This window comes from Streptopelia decaocto, assembly GCF_964273445.1.
Source record: "Streptopelia decaocto genome assembly, chromosome: 1".
In the NCBI taxonomy this organism is placed as follows: domain Eukaryota; kingdom Metazoa; phylum Chordata; class Aves; order Columbiformes; family Columbidae; genus Streptopelia; species Streptopelia decaocto.
In genome coordinates this window covers 175,687,361-175,708,156 of record NC_138663.1, presented here as the reverse complement: position 1 = coordinate 175,708,156, position 20,796 = coordinate 175,687,361, and the positions used below count along the sequence as shown (strand labels likewise).

Below are 20,796 nucleotides of genomic sequence, written 5' to 3'. Positions count from 1 at the left end.
AAAATACCAAGACCATAAGTAGCAACCTGAGGATAACTCCTGTTAGCATGTATTCTATGTTGGACTTAGGTTACTGAAATCAGTTAAGATTTATTTCCTGTTTGTTTATGAACTAAACTTAACATGTAAATATGTTCCATAGGAACAACATATATAGATAAGAACATATTCTGAATTTTAGTCTAATGACATGATATTTTTTTCCTTTTCTCCTTTATTTATTTAATTCATAATATGCTGTACCTATAATGGTAAAGCTGCTTTAACCTTTATCTAAAAAATCTTGAAAGAAAGTTTTTGGCCCTATGACCTTACTACTAAGATCCATAGTGGATCCATGAATTCATGCTCTGAGTAGAGTTATGTGATGGAAAATATAAGATAGACACACTGAACACAGCTTTCTCTCATAAAAGTCTGACAGAGTGACTAGAGTAAAACGGTGCATAGCAACTACAATGCCATTCATAGCAGAAAGGTTAACAAAACTATGAAGTCATCAATGGCAACCTGTTAAGATGGCAGTGTAAACTTAAACAAACAAACAAACAAAACAAAAACCCCCACAATTTGGAGACAACTTTTCTAAAAAGAATAAGGAAATATAAATGTATGTTCATATTATAATTTATAACTCATCATTTGTTTTTTAAAATCCACTGTTTTCTCAAAAACACTGTTTTCCAGTTGAATGGTAGAGTTGGCAGATCATCACCAGGTACGTCAGTTGGCTTTGGTAGTTAAGAAACTGCCTTCTTTGGGAAGCAGAGCTAAAATTAGAAGCTGACAATGTTGATTACAGATGTGCTTCAGTCTTCACAGGTTCCTAAAACAAACTTGATTTTAATATAAAGTCATACTTCTGCTGCCATAAGAAGCCTTTGAGGTTAGGCACACAATTTTAAGACACTGATTTACTTAGAAAGGTGCCAAGAAACACAGACTATAATGCTTTGTGCTTAATCTCTCGATAGGAACCTTCACAATGTAGTTTGTCTTGCATAAAATGAGTTCACAGCATAAAATTAAAGTGACGCACTTGCAAAATGTCAGAATGATGAGACTTAGCAAGTACACAGGTTTAAAAAAATAAACAACTAAACAAAAAAAAACACCATGAAAAAGCCTTCTGTATCAATTGCAGGTAGCAGCTGACTAACGGCTGCATCCTTTTACCCACCAACTCAGGGCCTAGAGTTGATTAACAGGTTGTAAACAAGAGACTTTTGAATTCTTGCTTCCAACAAAACCAATTTTATATTTCTATTCCTTCAGTTCTTTTGACCTTGAACAGTTATAGATTTGATCAAGAATCTTTACATCCCTACCTTGTTCTGAAGGGTTATTTTACTCTGTCATGATCTTAAGCTGTTCCTGAATACAAAAATTCAACATTCCTTTGATTTCAGCAGTGCACAATTGTCAGATATGGTTTCCTTTAAGGCTGTATTTCTGGTGACAGCCTCATGCAGAGGCTAGCTCACAATATGCTGATATTACTTTGGGACCATTGTCTTTGCAACTTCCAATTTAGTGAAAAACAGATGAAAAAAATCTAATCTGTAAACATGAGCAGCTATTCAACAAAAAGATCACATGAAAGAGCTGCAAGTCTTCCCTCGTGCCCCTCTAGAAGACATAGAATACAATCTGAACAGACACAGAAGAATGGCAGGAAAGGGAAAAAAAATCCCTAACTTTATCCCCTAATTCTTGGAGGATTCAGATATAAACCCAAGCCAAACTGAAGTAAGAAACTCATATAGTAGTTTGGAAACAAAGACTAGGGATTTGAATGCTAGTGAGCCCACAAACCCAAGTTTTTTGTTGAATACAACACATGTGTACCTGAACACTCTCACATCCTCTGATTTCTCATACTGCTACTTTAAAAAGGCTCTTGATATTTTTATAGGCATTAATTAGATTTCATGGTTAAAACAAGGTTCTTTTTCAGGTTTCCTCTCCTGATTCAGATTTTCCAATACCATGATTATTCCAAAAGTGTCTTCACCTGCTCCTGTTTTAAAACCTTTCTCCATAGTATTTCAGGTGATGACTCACATGCCCTTTTAATGTTTACATTACTATTCCTACATTTCTACTGGAAATACTTTATCTGATTATCTTACAATAAAACAACATTTTTTTCTTGACCAAAGCTCTTATAACACTATCAAGATGCCTGATCTTGTACTTCATGCTATCGATTTTCATTTCTTTTACCCTGTTTTCTCAGGATCATTCAGTGATGACAACCCATTCACTGCCTTGGCTGGCAAAGCTATCTAACCCTTTGTCAGATATGCTCATTGGTTCAATAATAAACATTTTGCAATGTTCCTTTTAGACAGTACTTTATGCTTCTTCCACTTTATATTCTAATGAATATTCTCCCCTTTTACAGAATACCAAGTGCTTTCCTGAAGTCAAAACAGATTTCATGTGTTGATAAAAAAAAAGAAACTAATAGTCAAAGCTAGCAGATCAGTCTACTACCAATAAATTCATTTTAATTTTATGCCACTCTCATTAACCTCCACATGTTTGATTATACTTTCCTCTATGAACTTTCATATCATTATGGTCAGACAAAAAGTTGTGTAATCGTCCAAATCACTCTTTTCTCCCAGTTTCTTAATTATACTGTAGTCACACAATATTACTAAAGCCACAGCAAAACTTGATAAAACATACACTTACTAAAACATGTATTTATTAAACTTTTAGTTCTATATCTCAGTTGTCTCAGAATACAGAAATGGAAACTTGTATTTACAATATGAGAATACTGTACTCTGAATTTTTTCTTCCAACAAATTTTATGGAGGCATTTTTCTCTCCTCTCCCCCATCCCCAGATCATTATTCTTGCTTAAAATTAAAGCAATATTTCATCTAGTTTTGGGACTACACCTGTTTTATCTCAAAACCTAGAAATAATTCTTCAAAGCAAAATGCTACTACTGTGCTCTCTCATTTATATTGCTGTAAACCTTCTGCTACTTTTTGCAACAGATATTTCAGAAATCCTACATGCTGCCCACCCTATATGACAATTTTCTTGAATGGTCACAATCTCCATATCAACAGAATCTTCCTCTGCCTATAGACATTTTGCATCCCTTGTGCTATTCTGGTCCCTATATTCTGAGGAGAGTGACAGTAACAAGTCTGATACAGAAAACTATATCATATTATGTAAAAAACAGAAATCTGAAAATATATTTTTGATTTCACCATTTGAACTTCATACTGGCCTGATGGACAGAGTTTACTGAATTTTTTTTCTTTTTTAATTGTCAACATATGATTGATGTAGCATTTAAAAATAAAGTTAAATGACAAAATATAGCCCAAAAAACCTCCCAAAAAACAACAACAAATTCCCTGTATTGTTAAGATGGTTTAGAGCACTAAAAGAAATATTCCAGAGGGAAAATATTAGAAGATGGAATAAGGTCTGGTTGGATACACTCACTGGGTGTCACAGAACACTGAAAATAGCATATTTATGCTTTATTTCTCCCAGCGTGACGCTTTCTCTTGCCTTCTACAGCCATTTTCTACCTTTTTGCATCCCCCACCTTTTTCTTTTTTTTTTTTCCCTTGGTGTGTGTATAACAGTATACAATACTCTTGATGAAATCCAATTTTCCCCAAAACTCTGACAATGCCATTGATGCCTGAGCCCTTGAAATTGCTGTAGACAAAGCAGACTCCAGTTGCACACATGAAAGAAGCAGCTCTCTAAGTAGCATTTAATTTATTTTGTTCTATTTTGAACTCAAATTTAAATATAAGCAGTCTAATGCAGTTTGACTGGTAAACAAGGCATAAGCATTTTTGTACCCAGTTACCCAGTAATCATCATACTATTATCAGTAGGAATATGCTTCAGACCTTATCCTAAGTGTGCCCTTTACTACCTACACAAGAGCTCTGGCCTGCTAGACATGTGATAAACTTCTTTTGGGAACCTCTTGGGTGAAGTGCAGCTTGACACCACATCTTTCTTTTTACAGTGCACAGTTTAAGTTCAGAACTTGAAAATATAGGCAAGCTGAAAACACAAACCTCTGAATGACAAACAAGTCACCAATGGTCAGTTATTCATCCTTGGACTGATATTGAAAGACAAAAACAGCTGCAAAGGCAAGAGGTAAAAATGGCCAAGCAACATCCCCCAGTATTGCTCAGCACACAGTGATACGGTGCAGTGGTGGACCAAAAGCTGCCAAGAGACAGAATCTTAAAAGAAGAAATCAAACTGGGCGGAGGGAAGAGAAAGAAGACCTTCACATCAGTTGCACCTTCCCTCACTGAAGAGCCCTTGAGCCTCATCACCTCGACTCGTGGGGACCGGCATCACAAAGCACTGTGCTGGCTGCACTGGATTCTGTTCCCAGCTAATGAAGGGTATGACTGTTAATAACTAACTGCTTGGAATACACAGTAACAGTGATTAACAATTATTAAGAAGGAACAGTTAGCATGAAATGTTAATGAATAGCAGTCTAGAAAAGTTTAAAACGAAAGTTTAAAACCAGCCAGATTTATCAGCATTCTCCACAGTCCCATCACCACAATCTCTGTCTCCCTGAGACAGATATATAGGTAGTGAGATACACAAACCCACACATACATATATATATATATATATATGCACTTGCCACACTTCCCTATTCATTAAATTTAAGCTTTCTCGCTTTCAAGAATCTATACACCTGCACAATGTATTCAACCTTTCCATTCCATTGCCCTTTCTGCCATTTTAAAGTTCCTTTTGCAACTGATTTCTGCATAACCCATTTGATATTTTTCTTTGTCTTTTACTAGATATCTACATGTTTCCTTTATAGATTATCAATAAACTCTTATTTGTCTTAACCTCACTGTCACTTAAAACACTTTACAGCAATGAAATCTCTCAGTATCATCCAGATATTTATACCCAGTTGCATAAATATGAAATTAAAAGCATTGTACAGCTTTAGGTGAATCCTGGTCTGTCTACATGTTTTAATAACTGAGTGCTCAAGGACTACACCAGGTATTGACCATGATATTTAACTGTTGGATCACTGGAAGATGATAAAAAAAGCTACTTCCAAGGACTATTGACATACTTCAATATTGTATAACAAATTTAAGTGTTGTTTTGGTAAAAATGTGCAAATACTCAAATGCTTAATATTCGTTTTGCTAATTCATGGTTGCAAGAGATGCAAATACTTCCATACCCTAAAGGAACTAGAATATTTCATTCATATTTCAGCAATTCATGGCATAATTGTATCTTAAAATTACTTGCCAGATAGCAGAATTGTGCACAACTTAAAGCTACGAACATTAAGACAAAAAGTAATTTGCAGTAAGTATATAACAGTATTGCGTATTTTCCATCATCTTTTAAAAACAAAATGTTTATATTGTGAAATGTACTCAGACAAAAAAACCCCAAAACAACACAGAAGGTGAACTTATTTTCAATAAATTCAATTTATTATACAATAATAAATTCAGACATGAATATGGAAAGTCTGTAGTATGTCAATGTGTCCCAATAGAGCAAGAGTTGTTGATCCATTACAGATATAGGCAGGGGTGCAAAAAACATGAATAAACACAAAACTGTAGAAATATTTAAACGTGTACTTAAACCACACCACCATGAATTTCCCTTTGCAAATATTTAATGCTCCTGGTAGGTTATCTCAAATGCTGAAGCGGGACATTTCATGTCTTAAATGGTACATTTCTGGTAAATAGACATAAATTTTTAGCCTAAGATTTTCAAGATTAAAACCAAATTATCTTCAAATAGTTTCAAAAAACACTAGCCACAAAATAATATGCTATTTCGGTCATGTATAAGAATCTTTTTCACACAAGTTAGAGCTTGAAACACTTCTAATCTAAGTACTGCATTCATGGACAAATACTTCCTTTATAACTTCCTCTGTTGCTTAGTGCTCTATAATATTGTAAAATGAATTGCTAAAAAAATCACGTTTTCACAGTCTTCACAACAAAAAGCAAGAAAAAAAAGATCACTTTAACAAATGTTTTTGTTCTTCTTAAACAATGTTATCTCAAAACCCTTTTTCCATATGGAATTCTTTGTCTGTCATTAATTTGTTATATTTCAGTATCTATTTTAAGGCTGATACCATCACTTTACAGTTAATCTGAGTCTTGTTTGAAAGCCAAATCGACCCAAAACTTCAATTCCTATTACTGTTTATCTCTTGAGCCATAAAATTTAGTATTTTCTATTTTGAGTGCCACATTTAAATAATCATTATTATAAGAAATCTAACTCCATCTTAAAGCGCACAGTTGCTTTTTTCCACCAAGGAAAACAAATTTCAAGAAGGCACTTCTGTAACCTTACTCTTTTGATAGTTAGGCACATTGATCTAATTTTCTAAACTAATTTGCATTTGTGGTAATCTAATTAAGTGAAATATCTTTCTCTTCTTTATTACCCCCATACACATACTTTAGTGCTCTTCATGACTGTGGTTTTCTAACCCTTTTCTAATGACAGCTGCTAATTTTGTCTCATCACCTCATTTTACTGGGGCATTTCTACTCCTAGTAACAGCAAATCTTTAGAAATCACAAGTACAACTGTTCCACAAATTAGCAAGTTCCTTTACAAAATTAAATATTGCATTCTTTTTATATAGTAATTTGACTAATTCTCATTTTGAACAACTTTGATATCAATTTTCCATGGGACATAAAATCAAATTTTTTACTATGATTGAATTCCTCTAATTAAGTCCACATTTCTTTTAAGATTTTTTCACTTGATATAAGGAATACTTATAGACTTATATGCCTCTAGACTAACTTACAAGAGTATTCAATAGCTCTTATAAAGCACGCATTGGCTTCTTGCCATATAACCAAGGCATAACATAAGTTTGATACCTCCCTTGGGTCACGTCCTGATATGCAACCAATAGGATCACATACCTAAGAGCCAGAGGTTCTAAACAGGTACAAGTGATAGATCGAATTTCACTCAGAAGATAAACCTTGTGTTTTGACTGTTATGACCATTCCTGAAACTTTGTGACTATTACCATTAGATTTTGAGCTACAGGCCTGTGCGTACCAGAAAGATGCAACATGAGCCATTTGTCACATTACTCTCTGCGATTCCTGGAAATCTCTGAATAGCTACTTTCAATTGTATTCCATAAACCTACATATAAAAAAAAACCTAACAAAAACACAGATGAGCTGTATACCATAAGTGAAGCTACCTAAAAGCTGAATTAATTAAATTAACATCTGAAAAAGAAGAAGTAAACAGATCCTTTTTCAATACTCTGAAGAACTCTTTTTACTCTCTTTCTGAAAAGCCACCAAAAAAGAAAATTCAGGTGACAGATCCAGATTTTTAAAAATGGACCTCTAGAAATGGCTTTGATTAGTAGCAAGTCTCCTGGTTATTCTTCAGAGCCATCAAGCTTGAGAACTACTATTTAAGGCAGAGAAACATTCCATACATAACAAAAAAAAACACCGAAAACCCCACAAAAAACAAAACCCTTGGCATTAAAAAAAAACCACCAAACCTCACAGCTAAGTTGAGGAGGTGTGGTCTAGACAATAGAGTAGTGAGGTGGGTTGCAAACTGGCTTAAGGAGAGAAGCCAGAGAGTGGTAGTCAATGGTGCGGAGTCTAGTTGGAGGCCAGTATCTAGTGGAGTGCCTCAGGGGTCAGTACTGGGCCCAGTATTATTCAATATATTCATTAACGATTTGGACGAGGGAATAGAGTGTACTATCAGCAAGTTTGCTGATGACACCAAGCTGGGAGGAGTGGCTGACACGCCGGAGGGCTGTGCTGCCATCCAGCGGGACCTGGACAGGCTGGAGAGTTGGGCGGGGAATAACCTAATGAAATTTAACAAGGGAAAGTGTAGAGTCCTGCATCTGGGCAGGAACAACCCCAGGTTCCAGTATAGGTTGGGAAATTACATATTAGAGAGCAGTGTAGGGGAAAGGGACCTGGGAGTCCTGGTGGACAACAGGATGACCATGAGCCAGCACTGTGCCCTTGTGGCCAGGAAGGCCAATGGCATCCTGGGGTGTATTAGAAGGGGGGTGGTTAGTAGATCGAGAGAGGTCCTCCTTCCCCTCTACTCCACCCTGGTGAGACCCCATCTGGAATATTGTGTCCAGTTCTGGGCCCCTCAGTTCAAGAAGGACAGGGAACTGCTGGAGAGGGTCCAGCGTAGGGCAACGAAGATGATTAAGGGAGTGGAGCCTCCCTTATGAAGAAAGGCTGAGGGAGCTGGGGCTCTTTAGTTTGGAGAAGAGGAGACTGAGGGGTGACCTTATTAATGTTTATAGATATATAAAGGGTGAGTGCCATGAGGATGGAGCCAGGCTCTTCTCCGTGGCAAACAATGATAGGACAAGGGGTAATGGGATCAAGCTGGAACACAAGAGGTTCCACTTAAATTTGAGAAAAAACTTCTTCCCGGTAAGGGTGACAGAGCACTGGAACAGGCTGCCCAGGGAGGTTGTGGAGTCTCCTTCTCTGGAGACATTCAACACCCGCCTGGACATGTTCCTGTGCGAGCTCACCTAGGTGTTCCTGCTCCAGCAGGGGGATTGGACTAGATGATCTTTTGAGGTCCCTTCCAATCCCAAACATACTGTGATACTGTGTAAACTCAAAAAGAAGCATAATTAAGATAAAATTGTTACCATGTTAGTTACAAACTTTTTTCAAAGTAAATCTCTGAATGGGCTAATATTCCACACTATGAGTCTGCTATAAGAACTTGGAAACTTGTGTAACCTGCAAGATACTGAAACCATCTATTGATTTCAGTAATGACTGAGTATAGTACAGTATGGAATAGCTCATGAAGTTTGTAATGTTTTCTGAAAGTACAAAAAAACCCACGCAAACAACACAATAATCCTGACTACCTGAAAATACACCCTGTGAATTTTGCAACCTAAGACAAAACAAAAGCCCAAGCAACGCATAGCAGAAAGTATGTTATTTAATAGTACTGAGAAATTTGCCATAGACTTTTAGAAATTTTGTAACAGGAAAAAAATAGTGTTCTCTCATGCTGTTCTAATTTTTAGATGTTGTAGGTGGGAGTGTCCTGGTTTTTAATGAGTATAGATTAAACTTGACATTTACAATTTGGTGCCTAGGTTAAAAAAAAAAATAATTATCTATGAAAAAACCTGAATAAAGTTTCAAAAATGAGAAAACGGTTAAGTTACTTGGGTTAAGCTACTTGTAAAGCAACAATGAGTTAATGACTTTTAAAGGAAAGAAAACCTGCAGTTTTATATTGTTATTACAATATGAAAGGAAGACTGTATACACTGTTACCAGTAAGGTCTGTGTAAATTAGAGTCAATCAAATGAAACAGCAGCCTGCATAAATCAATATAAATCATTAGAATACCAGAAAATAAGAAATTAGTAAAGTGGACTAAATTAACAAAATATTTCTTGTCTGGAATGCTAACAGAAAAGCAGGAAAGTCATTATGTTTAAAAGAAGAGACAGCTTCAATTACATGAATCTTCAGGAACTGTCATATCAGTAAGCTCATTAGCTACAATGAAAGTCTCTCCTGCTGATCTAAGAGTACTTAAGAAACAGGATTTCTTATACTTCAAAGCAAAAAGGTATCTTTAATTCATGTACTGTAACAGTGAATTAAGCCTACCTCTAGTATTACAAAAGCAGAAATTAAAACTTCAGCACATAATAGAAAAAAAACATCCTCCAGTAAACTACAGCTGCATAGGTCACATGTCCCTTGCTGCTTGCTTCTAATAGTTATATTTGAAAATAATCTATTTTATTCTAATTTGCATATGGTGAATGATTTGTCATTTATAAAGTACTATAAAACACATGTTAGCTGCACAACTTACAGACCTTGTCACTGCCTTTAAAGTTTTGCAAGCTATGTTAGCAGCTTGCTGTATGACAATTACCGGACAGTATCTAACACAACGAAAGGAGCAAGAATGTTTCTTTTAAAAAGGATAAAAATGAGTTGCTGAACATTGTAATGTTCTAATGTTCAACATTTTAAATCAGAAATAACTTGAGAGTGAAGTTTTAAGAATTAGCTAGTACCAAAAAAAAAAAAAAAAAAAAAAAAAAACAAAAAACCCACACCACCAAAACCAAACAAAAAAACAATACCAGGTATGCTACAAATGGGTTGGCTGATACAAGGACAGTCATATCAAGGAAGAATTCTAAAAAAGCATATTTTAAGTAACTTGTTTTAAGCAGCTCAACAATCACTTGATGGTGATCAAATCAAAAACAATAAATGTATAGTATAGTTCCATTTTTATACAGTGTGTCCAACTTTAATTTTTCTGTTAATTTTGATTTATGATTTAAAAGGCACATGCAAATAACTTTGTAGCATATAAAATGTGAAATTATTGTATCTGAAGAAATAAGCGTGCAGACAGGAAATAAAAACAGCTCAATAAAAAAAATAGCTTGCAACAAAGGTATGGGAGAAACAAATATTCTTATCAAACTTCATTGATTTATTCTTGGGAATTACTTTTTAGAATTACTTCAGAGAACAAAGTTCGGTGAAACCATGAAGTCAATGGTATTCCACCACCTCTGTAAGACCCTAACTCAAAGGTAGAGAAAAGGATTTAGAAACAAAATACTGGAATAAAATACAATCTATATTGTTCACAGAAAAATCTAACATTATATTAGTATGATACAAAACCAAAAATGATGTTTCTCCTCACCCAACAACTCAGAGCAACCAAGTAGCATATATGTAAAGAGAACCTTCCTATTAGATGACAGGAAAAACCCAGGCTGATGTTCTTCCTTCTGTAATATCAGCAGCCTGTTACCCTTAGACATAACCTTTGGATCCAGCAGTTTTCCAGATTCCCTGAAAGTCTCGCCTGCCTCCAATAAATACAATACAGGATGAATTATTCTTGTTAAGCACTAAGTACAGTATCTTGGAATAAGCCCTCGATACCCTAATTCTGTTCTAATACACCAGTATTTCTTCCGCAATAAACACATTTGACTAGATGATCATCAAGATAAAAGATTTTTTATGACTCCCCCTCTATCACTCTCCCCAGCAGCGGTAACGATGCCCTGCAATATCTGCTGTGTTTCCCAGCTCACTATAGAAACCTCAATGTGAATCATTCTTGGTCAACTTGTCTTCTTCAGCCTATCAGTAAGTTACATCAGGCAAGGTGAGTCCATTATGTTGGACATGGCTGATCACAACCACAGATTCACAGATTTTTTTGAACTGACCTTTTGGAAAGCTGAAGTAAAAATATCCACTTCATCAAAAATTTACTGTGCAAAAATGGTGCACATAAATCAACTTGCTCCATAAAAATTTATTTCTGCAATAGTACAAAAAGTTTTCAAAAAGACCTCATGAGCTGCAGTCTTTGGGATCTGCTGGATTTTCCAAAATTCCAATGCAGGAGGAGTCTTCCAAGACAAAATGGAGTTTTGCAGGTAGGAAACAAGTATAAACAATCACACTGATATACTAATCTGTTAAAGACATCCTAAGCCTTTGTCTTTTTCATACAATAAAATTGAAATGCAAAATACACCTCATTATACACTGAAATAAATTCTATATATAAACTTGAAAATTTAATCATTGATTTGCATCCTACAACATACTGAATGAGGTCAAAGATTTATCTAGTCAACAGCAGATACCTAACAAAAAACCACCACCAACAAAACAAAACACAAAAACCCAGAAAGCCTGGACTAACAGATAATTTTACTAGCTACTCTTTCAATGGTCAGTGTTTTATATCTCAGAAGCTTTCCATAAGACAATCAGCAGCTTCATATAAGATGACTGTCTACACTGAAAATAATGGCTTCTAATAATGAACATTTCACTTCTTCTGGCTGATATACAAAATTCAACCACAATACCTTCAGTAACGAAGTAGTAATAATAATAATTTTTTAAAAAGTCAGTGTCCGGGTAACACTGAAAATAATGCATAAAATACTAAATTTATACACAGCAGAAACTCCTGTTACCAGTAGAGTTAGATGAAGGGCTTAACACATCTGACAGCTGCTTAAAAATACTTGAACTTTTAAGGGGCTATAATGCACCAACTAAAATTGGAAACTTAAAGAACTACGCCAACAGAAAGCAAACTCTATGTGAGTGACCACTATCTCAAGTTCTCTATCAGACACAGGTTTTGCAAAGCTGTAGTTTGTGGCAGGGAGACTGATTGAGGCATAAGAGTGACACTGTAAAAAGCAATACAGATAAACAGTGACATTCTCCAAACTCACAAGAACTAAGAAATGATTAACTGAGACAGCCCATGCAATCTTCTTTTCCTGCAATAGCAGGACGGAGCTGAGGTGGCATCAATTTCTAACTCCATGGTTAGTCAGTTTAAATTACTTAAGCTGTGATAAAATATGGAGAAGGCACTCTTAATTAAGAAATCAACTGCAATAAGACTGCTGCTGCTTACACTGAAATTTGCCATATTTTATGCTGCATGATGAAGCCATAAAAAGAAGAATTTGTTTTTCCAGACTTGCAACACTACCGTTGCATGAAAAGTATACAGACAAGGAAGACAAAACTGTTCGGATTCATGTTTAGGAAGAAAAAAAATCAACTGATGGTATGACAGCCTTTCTGAATTAAAAGGCACCAAGTGATAGTACTACATTTACCACATAAAAAATTGAAAATTGGAAATAAACTAAGATCTAGTAATAGAAAATAACTTTCAAAAGAAACCTATTTTAGACAATGATTCTATAAGATACTTTAGAAAAAATGTAATGGGAAATCCTGTAGCAAAAAATGGAGAACCAAACAATAAATATCTTCAGAACTACTCACAGCAGCTCAAATTACTGATCTATGATATTAATGTACATTTTAAAAATAGCTTCAGTAAAAAATAAGCATCATCTCAAATAAAAGACACTCAGAATCAAAACTTTTAGTGAGTTATACACACCTTTACTAGCTTTATCTAAATGCTGAAAATCCTCGACAAAATTCAGGACATCCTGATAGTTTTCTTCACACACTTCTACAAGAAAATGGAGCAGTGTTGTTTTTTGATCTGCTGATTTCGTATCCTTCAGCTAGAGAGAAAAAAAGAAATGTTAAAACACTGAGAAAAAGATTACTTCTGACTATTTTGATAAATATATATTACTAATTATGAACCCAAGAAAGGTAAGAATGAACTGTTGAAATGGTACAGCACTTTTAAAGAAAAACTTATCAGGTTGTTTAATTTCCCCCGTTGCTAAAAATCCCTAGAAAGATCACATTAACTATTTTTTAATTCTATGCAATATTTTCTGTACTCAAAACACATGTACAGTACACATTTCTCTTTTTTAAATGTGATTATCTAAGCAATATAGGAATATTTGCAAAACTGTGAATAGATTCATGAAAGTGTAAATAAATAAATTTTTTAAAAATCAGAGCTAAATCAGCAAAATTTAACAATTTATGATGTACATGTCCACTCCATGACATGATTTCCTTATGTATGAAGCTAACACTAGCCTAATGATACTTATGCAGTGGAAGTTACAACCTCAGCCTGCACAAGTTCTTGTTGTTATCAGCTCTCAGTAGGGCAAACAGTAGTTCACAGGGTTCATGCTTTAAAATCTTTGACTTCCAAAATTCTTAAGCTCAAACTCTTCTTACTGAGCCTTTTATATACACAAAATTATTTTAAGCTCGGCCATTTTTAAACTTTCAGCTACTTGTGTAAAAACACTAACATTTGACAATTGGCAAACAGTTACAGGTTTCTGTTACAGTGTCTTGTTAGAACCAGTCTTTAAACTGCCTGGGATATTTTTAGAAATAGGAAATGACATCTCATATTGAAGTGCTTTCTCATTACTTAAAAACTAGCTCTGCATAAAACCATTTAACAGAAAAGTACACATGTACATAGGCACATACAAAGCATGCACGCGTAGTAAGGGGCTATCACAACCACACACGAAATTGTACATCTGAATATTGGGGGAAAAAATCTTTAGTTGCAGTTTTACTAGCACTGAACAAGTAGAAAACTCCAGTTAGTTTGTTTCAACTTCAAGACTCTTCTTTAGATCAGCTACTGTGAAAAACACAAGTGATCAGCAATTCTCAATGGTGTAAGAGTAGCTACAACAAGGCATAAAGGAAAAATTATAATGCCTCCCTTTCCAAAGAGGGTTCAAAACCAGAAACAGAGCTACATGAGGATTACTTCTGAATAAGGAAGATCGAACCAAATTTAAATATACATACACATTTATTTATTTTTATAGAAATTACCACAGTTTTTCCCATGGTTGCAAGTTTCTTACAAAGATATTTTTTCATACTTCTTGTGCTTCCCAGTATCCTCAGAGATCACTTGAAGGGCATTTTATTGATCTGATTTAAAAATCAGAGTATATTATTTTCTTTTTTTCATACTGTATGTAAATTAAGATAGAGAACTTTGGATGGTTGTTATCATTGGGGTTATTTCATACTTCACTGTAAAAAGTCAGTGATTATTTTCAAAGATCAAAATGATACTACTTTAATAAATATGATGATATACTCTTCCAGAATGTACAAGTTTTCCTTCAGACAACTGTATTAATAATAAAGTGAGACATTATTTTCAAAATAAACAGAAAATAAACAAAAAAATATATTCTAGGGTCATTACTGTATGCAGTGTTATAAGTTCCTTCTACTGTATTGGGAATCTCAGTGAGAAATGTCTCAATAACTGAAACATCACACAAAATTTCTGCAATGTGACATTGCTTAAAATACATGTAGTTAACAAAAGTTAGTTTTAAAAACAAACCAGTGTTATAAACATGCAGATAATTTTAATATATCAGTATTTAATACAAGATTGAGTATTAGCATACCAATATCATATCTCTCTTCTGAGAATATGCACGTAAGTTCTCTGATGCAGAACAACTATTACAATTCAATTCTATGTGATGAAGGGAGGGGACAAGGTACGGAATTGTCTTCTGTAAAGCGGACAGTCCATATAGTTCCCTACGCATAGTTGGGCACCAATGAAGAAGAGCAGATAAACTGTATATTCTTCAAATACTACATAAACCATCTTTGAAGGACAGAAGACACCGCAAATTTCTTAAGTTCTCAGAACCTCTACTGAAAACTGCTGTGCAGACAACTAAGCAGTCTGCAATTTGCAGCTTTGTAGTTTTGGGCCTTGAAGGAATATTGCTTTTGGTGGTGGTTTTTTTTCTAGTTTAATAATAATATTTTTACTACTTGAAAAAGTTTATTATTCTCAGAACAGAGGAGATTAAGCATTAACCAAGACACTACACATAGTTAGGAAAATCCTCAAAATTGCACATACATAGTTTTACCTCTGTGTTTCCAGACAAAGTGAGCTGTCTGTGTAAGACACAGTTTCATAACCAGTGAAGGCCTGGGGCTTCCTAAATGAGGCCACAATTGGATGAGGTAAATTAGGAACTGGCGACTAGTACCCTGATACACACAGGAGAGTAAATGCAAACTTGACCTGATTCTCTCTGAAAATCTATCAAGCTCCAAAAGAACAAGTAGTTGACTGTAGATCGCACTTTTCCTGGGATATCTAGAGGCAGAGATCTGAATTTTTACAGACAGTCTCTAAGGTGGACATAATTGCTCTGCCTTCCAGCACAATCTAGAATAGTTGGTATTTCTTTCCTAATCATAGAATGTTTTTTGGCTTGGAAGAGACCTTTAAAGACCAGCTAGTCCAACCTTTTTGCTATGGGTGGGGATATCACTGTACTCATATCCAACAACAATGAAGGTGACATTATTTTCTCCCTTGAGAGGTTTTTAAGCACCATGGTCTGGTATTTATAAACTAGCATGAAGTGATGCTAAACCAAATATATACATATGAAAACTTTGTCATTGGAATTTCATTTTTTTACTTGCACATTTCTTACACGAATGGAACATATTGAGTACAAAACTGAATGACGTCCTGAAAGGAGTAAACTAGTATCACCGCTTCTAATCACATAGCATGATGCAATGTCAAAATTACACTGTACTAAGCATTTTAATAATAGGGAGTAAATTGCCTTTTTTGGTCCTTAAAACTTTCTATCTACTTCACCCACAGACTATTGGTAGTGATGAGCATTTCTCTTGAGCAGGTTAGACAAGATGCCTACTGACATTCCTTCCCACCTGAATTGTTCCATGATTCTAAGAAACATGAACACACTTCCCAACTAGTTAACTAAATACCCTGTTCAAAATATTATGTATTTTAGCTCTTAATTTGGCCTCATGGAGACTCTTGGAGAATTATTAGTACACCTGAATTTCAAAAACTTTCTATAGTCTTCTTCACTATCAAGTTCTTAACTATTTTTCAGGTAGAAAGCTTGCTTAACTTCTAAGCAAACTTGTTTTGTTACAAGCAAAGACAATTCTTCCATCTCCTACCCTAGCTACATAGAAAACAAATGTTCAAATGACTTCTTTATAATAAATTAATAACAAAAGGACACTGCTATGTCCTCCTCATGTTACTCTCATTTCTTTTCTAAACTAAATACACCCATATTCTTTTTTCTCACTTTAGAAGTATTACATGTTACTATCAGCTGGATTCTCACCAGTCTATATGTTTTCTGCAGTAATTCAGGCAAGACTTCACTTGTCAGACCCTTACCAGCACCAAATAACCAGTAGATAATCACCATCTTTATAATACATATAAGGTCCACTAAAAAGAGATTTTTTTTTTTCCTTTCCAACAGAATGTTGTAACCTCCTCTAAAGCTAAATAACCTGTAAGCATGCAAATCTAAGCAACCATGAGATCCCAGATTATCAGAGCCTTGTAGAGTTAGCCAGGACTTATAGCCTGGTTTAATTATCTGTGTATGTCAGTTCCCTTTCCTATGTGTAGTACTTCATAGTAGTCTTCAAAATTTTCATATTCTAGATCTTAAATTATGTCTCCAAGATTTTTTTTTAAATTTTGATCCTATTCTGCAAAGTGCCTGTAACAATTACCTTCATATTGTTTTCATAAATATATTGCTTTTTGTGTTGCTTTGTGAATTAAAAATACAGAGGATATAACCAGACCTTGTAAAATCATACATAAGAAATAAACGTACCTAATGGGAGAGAAAATCATTAGTATATTTCTTCTGAATACGTTTCTCAACAAATTGTACATTTAACTCAATAACTTCACCAATGCTATTTTTCTCTAGGTGGCTAAAGCATGCTTAAATGTTTACTTTAGAACATAGCTTATTGTCTATGAATATTTAAGTTACAGGTATTGCATTAAAAACTCGAGAAGCATTGTGAAAGAATTCTTCTGAAACATGGCAGAGTAAAGGTGATTATTTTAAAGAATATAAATCTAACATATTGTATTTTGTCCATTGTGTAAAAAGATAAAGAAGCTGAGAGAAGACAAAAAGCACACACAAACTTCCAAATAATTCCTTTCTCATAAGGACTATTATACACATGTGTAATCTGTGAAGATTTTGCAGTGACCTTCCAGAGGGCACAGGAAAAAAAAAAAAAAAAAACACAACGCTAAACAAAGGGAATGCAATTAGGATAACAATCAATTATAACTTAACACTCAGGAAAGTATAGGTGTCTTTTTGTATATACCTCATATAAAAGTAAAAATGTAAGAATTAGAGGAAACAGGACACTGATGAAACTGAGCAGGAACAAAAGAGAATAAGGAGAAAATGTATGTAAAAGGGAAAACAAAACTGTATTAAAACAGACTAAAATGTGACAGTCTTAGAAGGACTTGGACATGTAAGACTACAAAACCACTATGATCACAGTGTTATGGTCCTTCCATAACCATATTTAGATGGTTTCTTTGGGTGTTCTTTTTGTTCTGTTTTGTTTTGTTTTAATGTTGGTTTGGTTTTTGTTGTTGGGTTTGGTTTTTAATCATTATTATTCCCTCAATATGGAATCTGCTAAAAGTTTAAATGCATGCCAGTCTCAAGATGACTGTACACAGATTAGCTGTATTGTTCAAACCATCAACTAATGCTAAGAATTACAAAACCAAAAAAAAAAACTGCAGGAAAAACATCAAAACCATATATTTAAGTAGCATAATATAAACAAATAAAAAAGTGAATGTAATGCTCAACATGGACATTTCAGAACTCACTTTACATAGGGAGCTGAGATTATATCCAAAGGTCTGTGCATTCCGAGAACCTGCATTCATGTAGTTTCCCATTAACAGTACTAGTTCCAGCAGCTTGCTAAAGCTTTTACTCTTCTTTATCTCTTCACAGGCAGCACTGACAGCCATGATGTCAGGTCTGATGTTGTTCACCTGCTCCTCAAACTGAAGCTTAAAAAGAATAGCACTGAGCCGTGGCTGTAGTCTCTTCACGTTGCTCATCTGATTGAAAAGAAAATAGGAGATTTCCTTTAAAATTCATGCTACACTTTGGCACTGTACAAATGCTTACAATCTGTAATGATTTATTGGTGTGACAGGCTTGAAAAAGCAATATATCTGCTATAACTGATAGCAAATGAACGAATGAATGAGAGACACTTGGGTAAGCAACTGAAATCCCATCTTGTGGTTAATATGAACTGTCCCCATCCTTTCCCAATAACTAGTATGTGTAAGCAAGAGAAGATAAAGTGTCATCATATATCACATCTGTCAACTCATATACCAAATCCTATAGAACTAATCCAAGTTTATAACCCAGTAGTTGCAAAGTAATAAAAGTAGTTCACAAATTTTGTATAACTCTGGATGCACCAAAACAAGGCAAATCTAATTTACTGGTGCGAATATTTAACAGCTGATTTCAATAAAAGCTTACTATAAACTTGCATGAAAATAACAGTTTTGAAAAATCTCACCTATGAAACACTTAATATACTGTACATTAATATATAGCTTATTCATAGCCCACTATAGTCCTGGACCTCATACAGTAATTTAGGCATAGTAGAATGCTCCCAGGAAAACAGTAGCCTCTGTAGATCATAAGCTGAAGACTTGGCTTTTTCCATGGTTTACCGGTCAGGGATTTTCAACAGAAGTTTCAATCTTCCCATATAACTTAGGTCACTGATTTCCCATCCCAGAGATACTTTGCACATTATTTACTATACCCAAACAACAGGACTCAAGATTTTATTGCTTCTTTAAATCAAGGAACATCGAATGCATTCAATAAATTAAACTCCTCCACCTCCCAAGTTTCCAATGTACTATTTATCCTTCTAACTCTGTCACAGAAATCTTCTAACATTTTTTAGGTTTGGCATCACATACAATCCCAGAAGCTTTCAGTCTTCCATTCTTGCTTGTCTTCTCCCTACCAGGCATAATATGTTCCTTGTTTTTTCCTTCTTCCACAGCAGAAATCATGGTTTTGGTTTTTTTTCCTCCCTGCTCTGTGGTTCTGTTTGCATGTGAGAAACACTAGTCTGAAATTCTTCCATGATCTTCTTCCTTCACTTTTCCCCATCCCTGTTTTCTCATCAATTTGATTGATTCATGAAGATCATCTTCCCCATACTTTTATCCTTCCTTCTCAAAGCAAGGTTCAAGCCAATAATACTTTGACAATTCCTGAAATCCTAAACTAGGGGGGGGTTGTTGTTTGTTTGTGTTTGTTTGTTTTTCTGTTCTGTTTTTAATTAAAAAACCCACATGTTATGGTTTCCAGCTATCAGTACTTCTCAATGCAAGAAAGGAAGCAATAATATTGACATTTATCCTACAAATTCATAGGCTTCACATAGTGGCCTTAAAAGTTTGGCTTTAAATTAGAAGTATCCCACTTCAAACCACAGTGATACCTAAGGTTTTACAGAGTATTTCTCAGCAGGTATCTAGTCTATCAATGTGAAAACAGCCCTGACAGTGCAATGTTCACAAGTTGTTTGGTGCTGATTATCCCACAATAGACTCAGTGAAAAGGATAATGGCGACACTCTTCATCCATTTCAGTGTGAAGTCAAACAAGTTTTCCTAAACTGATAATGAAGGCTGCCTAATCCAAAGGGTTTGATACAGAAGCAGAAGAGGATGGAATTTACAGTCTGTTTTATTGTGACAGTAGGAGAAAATAAAATCGGGTAGAGTTAACATGGTATGCTACTCAGCCACTTCTGCAATGCCAGCTTGCCAGTGCAAACCAATTGAAGTAAACCTTCCATTTGCATTTTAGTTCAGAAGTAAAATAAGCAATCCTTTCCACTAACCACATTTTGGTTTGCATAACAGAGCAGAACCCACAAACAGGTTGTCTTGCAGATGAATCTAGGTTGAAAAACCAACTCTGCTATGGAGTCGTAGTCCACAGACTGACTCCAGCCTGGTCCTAAAGTAAAACACTAAAATGTGTATCGTTTGAATGTTAGCTCAGTATCAACTCTATGCAGATATTCTGTACTCATCACACACTAAATAGTATCCAATAGTTTAGTACAATTCTTACTTAAGGGCAAGTAAGAAAGAATAACGGGACTTGAATTTAACTATGACTTTTCACAGTGAAATGGAAATAACTTAAGCCCACCTAAAATGAATATAGTGCTCTACAACTTCACACTTAATTTAGGAATAAATACCTAAAAGAATATTAAGGTACTGGACAGAGGCAAATGTCACAAAGTCAGTCTCTTAGCTGCATCAGGAAGAAT

The 20,796-nt window shown here is 34.8% G+C and overlaps 1 protein-coding gene across 3 annotated transcripts in view; it reads right to left on the bottom strand.

The window, feature by feature from the left end:
• DIAPH3 (diaphanous related formin 3) overlaps nt 1-20,796 on the bottom strand; it is a 226,826-nt gene that overhangs the window by 88,654 nt on the left and 117,376 nt on the right. For all 3 annotated transcript variants that reach the window (XM_082073435.1, XM_082073436.1, XM_082073437.1), the window contains 2 exons: nt 18,284-18,523; nt 13,055-13,184 (listed from right to left, as the gene is read on the bottom strand). In XM_082073435.1, coding sequence (XP_081929561.1) covers nt 13,055-13,184; nt 18,284-18,523 — 370 coding nt within the window. The remainder of the gene's footprint in view (nt 1-13,054; nt 13,185-18,283; nt 18,524-20,796) is intronic.